The sequence below is a fragment of the Talaromyces atroroseus genome (genome assembly GCF_001907595.1).
Source record: "Talaromyces atroroseus strain IBT 11181 chromosome Unknown scaffold_0, whole genome shotgun sequence".
Taxonomy (NCBI): Eukaryota; Fungi; Ascomycota; class Eurotiomycetes; order Eurotiales; family Trichocomaceae; genus Talaromyces; species Talaromyces atroroseus.
Genome location: NW_017971432.1, coordinates 835,987 through 841,986, shown reverse-complemented (window position 1 = coordinate 841,986; position 6,000 = coordinate 835,987). Strand labels below are relative to the sequence as shown.

The following is a 6,000-nucleotide window of genomic DNA, read 5'->3' as shown; positions in this document are numbered from 1 at the left end:
AAGACTTGAGGACGGTCGGCAAAAAAAAAAAAAAAAAAAAAAAAAAGTGAGCGAGAAGCGAATGACTGCGTAGCTAGGGAGTGGGCAGCTTTGTAACGAAAGGAAGGAAATATGGAACAGGATCTGCCTTGGGAAAAGGATAGCGTCTGGAATAAAGGAAAAAGATATAAAAAGATGAAAATGAGAAGCTGTAAAGAAGAAGACAGGTCAGGCCAGTTCATGCAGGTGTCGTTCACTTATTGGCTTCCCGTCTGAAAATAACGGCGGCTGCTGCCGAGAACGGTATAGCCTGGTTTATTAGAGCATATCATTATCACGTCTATAAAAACAAATACTCATTCAACAGCAGATTAAAACTTAATAGGATGGAATAGATTATAAGTTAGACACATGTATTATACGTAGTGTCATCTTTTATGCCAGCTTATATACAGGATATATGGTATATTCACAAATCACGTCCTCCGGTAAACGCCCACCCCCCAGCACGCTCGCAGTATAAATAACCCCCAGGCCATGCCAATGCTGTCCCAGATGACATTTAACTTGCTGCCTTTTACTTCGCGCCAGCCCACGGGCACCTCGGCAACGGGGATGCCCGCGAATTCCGCCAACATGAGCATCTCGACATCGAAGATCCAGCCTTCGGAGTGCATGTAGGGGACGATGTATGGCAGCGAGGCGCGCGAAAACAGCTTGAAGCCGCATTGAGTATCTTTCACCTTGGCCGTGGCTGGCGGCGTCAAGAGCCAGAGGATCAAGTGGAAAGAATGCATCAGGAAGTTGCGGAGTTTGGAGCGCTTTGTAACCAGTCAGTCAGTCAGTTTGTTGTCTTTTTTTTTGTTGCGTAGCAAAGAAGACAGAAGGGAAAAATTACCTTCACTACAGCTTCGCTTCCAACCATGTGCGCCCGCGAGCCAACAGCAACCGCTCGCCCCTCAGAATCCTCCACCTGTTGGCAAGCCGTCACCAACTTTCCAAGATCTGTGAATTTGCTGGCCCCATCAGCGTCCGCGAAAACGACATACTGGCCCCTCGCGTGGCGCATTCCGTGTGTGACTGCTCCGCCTTTGCCTCTATTCTGAGTTAGGGTGACAATCCGGATGCTACCAGGCGGAATATGGATTTTGTCATTCGTATGGGATTCAGGGCGTAGAGACAACTGATGATCGCGTGCAAAGTCAAATGCTATTTCTTCCGTTCTGTCGGTAGAGCCGTCTGAAACAATCAGAATCTCCCAGCCCTTCGAGGGGCCGCTTATGTCATTACTTTTATTGATAGATCCATTAGACGCGTGGTTGCGTTGGCGAATATCATTGTCGTTGTCATTATCCTTCGTCTTCTTGTTTTTCTTCTTCGTTTTTCCATGTTCCTGTTCCTCCGTCTGATCGGCCATGGTGCCATACGCATGTTCTAAATAGTCGACCGTCTCCTCCAGCATGACGACCAAGCGTTCCTCCTCATTGTACGCGGGGACGACGACAGACATAAACAGCTCGGGTTTCTCGATGGTGGCCACGCCATGCTTGCTGCTCGATGGTTGTTGCCAGGTATCCTGCCAGCAGGGCAGTTGTTGCGGTCGAGTAGGCTTGCCATCTTCCGCGAGGGTGCGATAGGTTTTCTCCTCGGGGAATGGTTGTCGAGGTCTGAATGCAACCGCAAAGAGGAGAACGTACACCTAGAATTCAATGTGAGCCCCCCTGGTCGGTAGAGTACTGCGCGAGACTTACGAGAACGGCCAGCCCAATGGCACAGGCAGCAAGTGACAGCAAAAACACAGAGGGCGGGACAGTGCTCAGCACCCTGGCGCACTCGGTGCAGACCTCGCTGATATACTCAGACATAACTGCCGGTTTCTTCCTGTCCCAGGATAAGCTCCGGTCCCTCAGGAAGTGCAAGGAGACGGAGAGAGCGATTGGCGGTTCTCCATGCAAAGAGAGCCGTTCGTGACCAAGTGTGATGAGCAAGACAAGTGGGAGAATACCATGATAGAATCAAGAACAGCGAGAGAGAGAGAGAGAGAGAGAGAGCTTATTCTGCCACTTGGCAGGAGGCCGAAATGCGTAATCCAATTGGCCCATGCGCAAGCCTCAGGCCTTAAGCTGCGGTACTAGTCCGTGTGCGGTTAGCGCGAACACGCCAGCGTCCACACGAACTCCAGATTCTCTGTCCAATCAGAGCAGACGGTTCCTCCACGGATATCGACTACGACTACGGCCTCAAGGGATACAAAACAGAACAGAACAGAACAGAACAAAACATCGTATTTCTTCATTGAACTCGTTGCTATTGGATGTACTTTCGACCGCCCATAATGATAACAAGAACTTGTTGGTGGTAAAAAAACAATAAAAGGAAAAGAAGAAAAAAAAAAAGCCCCCCGAAATGCTGACATAACAACAATTTCGACTCAAGCACCCTCCATCGAAGTATCCGCGTCATGCTGCCCACTCAATCCTCTGCGCAAAACCTGGTGCTGTCCAGACAGCACAGCGAGATCGTTTGCAAAAGCGGTTGCGGAAAACGTACGGCTCTCAGCGTTGTAGTCAAGCCAACGGTTGAACTGTTTTCAAAAGGTGGTTAGAAGAAATTCCTCAGCAGGACATTTTGTTTTCAGGGAAATCAAAGGCTCACTAACCTTGGCAAGACGAGCTCCTAGCCAGAGACAGCGCCTTGTCCGCGGAACAGCCACGGACGGGAGCTCGATAGACCGCTCATCATCCTCGGCAATCTCGCTGAAAAAGCCCGGTGGGTGGTAGAGCCGACTCCAACAGAGACCGTGCATCAAAAAGTCTTCCGGTAATTGCCATGAGACATCTGCTTCGTGCGCGGGGAATTCTTCTTCGTTTTCGACGATTTCAGACATGTCAGTATCCGGTCTGATAAGTGCATTCAGAAACGTGGCCAGTCGTGCCCAGGGCACGTCTGCTTGGATGTAGGACATGCTTCCTGGAACCATGGCTGCGCACCACAGAAACGCTAAAGAAACATGGACGCATGGTAGTGTATTATTGTCACCCAATCGCTCCAAGATGATGTCTAGAGTGGTAAATGCAAAATGGGATGCAAAGGATGCTGCTTGCCTGCTATTGCTAATCGTTTGATCATGAGTAGTTCGGCATGCAATATCAGTCTGAATACAGGCGGTATTCTCCTGCCAATATTTATATGCCTTATCCAGCATCTCTGATCGTTGGCTTAGTCCATTGAACATGGAGGGGATGATTGCATCGTCATGGCCAAAGTCGAAGATAGCAGCATAATTAGCAGCCACGATATAAACGCCCTGTTCCCGGAACAGAGGACCAATAATCCCTGCATGTTTATCAAGCTGATCTAAGAACTGTTCAGCGGGCGTTATAAAAGTAGAAACATCATGTCTCGTGAACAGAGCCGCATGCGCCTCGACAAAGAGGGTCAGAACTCGAGGATAATATTTGGAATACTTATTCGCGGCTCTCGCGGGGTCTAATAGAGGATTAAAGAGGAGCAAGATGCTGTCGCGCGCATTCGTAAAGGACTGCACGCTTATTAAGGCTTTTGAATAGTAGAAGAGCTGCTGCAGTTGATTTGGGCGTGCGAGCACAGCAAGATGATGTTGAATACGCCCTACATCTGGGTTGAGATCTGCCGCTTTGGTATACCAATATCTTGCAACTCCTGTATAAATCTCCCGGTCATGCATATCCACCTCTTCAATGGCCATCCGGTAGCGAGCGAGGTCACCTAGGCACTCGATCCAAGTCTCTTCAAAGGCTGGGACGCTTTCCAAAAGTAGCGTGATCATTGCATATGCCATGTAGATAAATGTAAGCATATGCTCGAGGGAGAAGGGCAGCCTTTTTCGTAGCAGCTCCAGGAACGAATGTATGCCATAGCGCCACATTCGGGCAGGCATAGTATAGGTTCTTGCCAATTCTTTTAAGGTCTCACTCGCCACTGGATGGTTTGAGGCAAGGAAAAAGTCATGGTGTTCATGGAGTAGTGTCCTATGCAGTGCAATAATTGCCTGCCACTGCAAATCAGTAAGCTCTTCTGGTTTCTCGTTCTGTTGCTTCACAATCTCGATGCACTTTTTTTCCACCATCACTAGACCGGCATAGATGGCCCGGACCTCGTTGATCAGCTGGTCTTCGGTGATGGGATGAGTCTCTGGCTGCAGGAAGATGCCGCTTGGTTGGGCGGTAGGTGGATGGACATCTCTCATTGTTGAGGAATGAGCATATTCAACGCTTTGTCGCTGCACGTTGCTTGGCTTGGCAGTGATGTTGTCGTTCCCAGGAGGCGATGAATCGAATTCGTGGCCCCGCGAACTCCTCTGTGCGGCGTTGCTGGATATCTCATATTCTTGAGAAGCTCGGTTGCGGAGGCGGAGTTCCTTGAAACCTGGAGAGTTTGCACTGGCAACAAAGCCGGGGGGGTGTTTCTCATGATCTGTGCTGCGGTAAAAGTCCTTTGCATTGGTGATCCTGAGAGCATGCAACGTTTCTCCAGAGGGCCTGGTGGCGATGTCAGTGGCCAAGAATCCAGGCAGGAAGGCGCGGAGACTTACATCCTGTCGCTTATTTCGCGCGTAGACATGCGGCATCAACCAGGCGCGCGTCTACAATGGCCGGGAGGGGGGGGAGGGGAAGGATTGCGTGATTAGGTGATCCTGATGGCGTACAAACAATAATGACTGAGAGGACGGCAGCAAGTGCGCATAGTTATCAGGCCGGGGAGTCAGCGCGAATCACGAGGAGTCATCAGAATGCGATGGTTTTCATCCAATGATGAACAAGGGCGCGCAGTGGCGGTTATGTATGGAGGAAGGGCCGGAGAAGCCGACGGGCTGTGGGTGGCAATGGATTGATTGATGGGTAGCCAGGCCTCAAAGCTGCGCGTCTGGCTCTGATATAGAAGATGCGGCTCAAAATCCCGCGCTCGCGGTTCGCAATGCATGCAAGGCAACTAGCTATGTAGCAGGTATCGTTATTGCGCCCGGGCTTATCTAACTACTACGGACTCCTAGCTATGTGGAATCCCACTCATTCCGGCATATTTTAGCCTGCTCAGCCTATTTGCCGCTTTGCAAGGCTGGCAAAGAAACCTGGCTGTATGCGAAAATATGACCTTGATTTCAAATGCATCTGGCAAGTCGGTGGCGGATTATCCGGCGGCGAGATGAGACGGAGTAGAGAGAAGAAGTCGGATAGTCCGGCTCTCCTCTGCATTCATCATTGAGAGGCCTCAAAGAACATTCTCTACAGAAAGCAAGACTGCGCAACTCCACGCAACGCGGGGTTAAAAGAGCGGTCACAAACGATGCTGATTGACGAGTCAGCTTTCGCCTTTTTCTCTTTGTTTTTCCCACCCCCTCCGTTGTTTCTGGCATCGTGCTGACCGCAGACAGTGCAAAGAAACAAAAACACAGTGGATGTCTTGAGCCAAAAATGGACGTTGATTCAGCTTTCTAGACCCACTTGACTCTGTGTCGTGTTCGAAGATCGCGTCGGTGAGTTTTTGAGTTCCGCACTCACGATATGAGCATGCAATCTACCGATCAAGCATAATTATCTGCTGATGAGCATATATCTTGCTAGCGAATCACGTCCGACATTAGAAACAAAACTGCTACGAAGAAACACCTAATGGCCGCCCTAGCAGCTAGTTCTAGCTTAACATTGGTTCTAGCCTGGCTCCAGAAAACCCCGGCAAAAGCGAACCCGAAACTTGACGTGATGGCGATTTTATTTTATTTTATTTTATTACTTTTTTTTGCCCGGGTTTGTTCCTTTTCAGGGTATGCATGCGGTATAACTAAGTTATGTACTAACTGCATGACAAAGACTTGCTTGGATTGACTACGTCGTACTCTCCTGGGTTACCGGTCCTAATTGGTTTCACGTAGAACTTGTGAGGCTGATTTGAGTTGCCTTACTCAATCGGCAGTGATCAGGCCATGGGGCTTTGTTGCCTCGTTGCAATTTCCGGCCCCTAGGCCCATGTTTACCCTTCTCA

At 49.6% G+C, this 6,000-nt stretch overlaps 2 protein-coding genes across 2 annotated transcripts; both read right to left on the bottom strand.

The window, feature by feature from the left end:
- Positions 1-455: 455 nt before the first annotated feature.
- Positions 456-1,844, bottom strand: UA08_00289 (hypothetical protein; the record flags this gene model as incomplete). Its single annotated transcript, XM_020260078.1, has 3 exons — positions 456-800; positions 878-1,678; positions 1,731-1,844. The coding sequence occupies 3 exons, from the start codon at positions 1,842-1,844 to the stop codon at positions 456-458; spliced, it is 1,260 nt and encodes a 419-aa protein (XP_020124055.1).
- A 566-nt stretch (positions 1,845-2,410) lies between these two features.
- UA08_00288 (hypothetical protein) lies at positions 2,411-4,581 on the bottom strand (the record flags this gene model as incomplete). Its single annotated transcript, XM_020260077.1, has 3 exons — positions 2,411-2,563; positions 2,639-4,499; positions 4,553-4,581. 3 exons carry the CDS (start codon positions 4,579-4,581, stop codon positions 2,411-2,413), a joined length of 2,043 nt encoding a protein of 680 aa, XP_020124056.1.
- Positions 4,582-6,000: the final 1,419 nt, after the last annotated feature.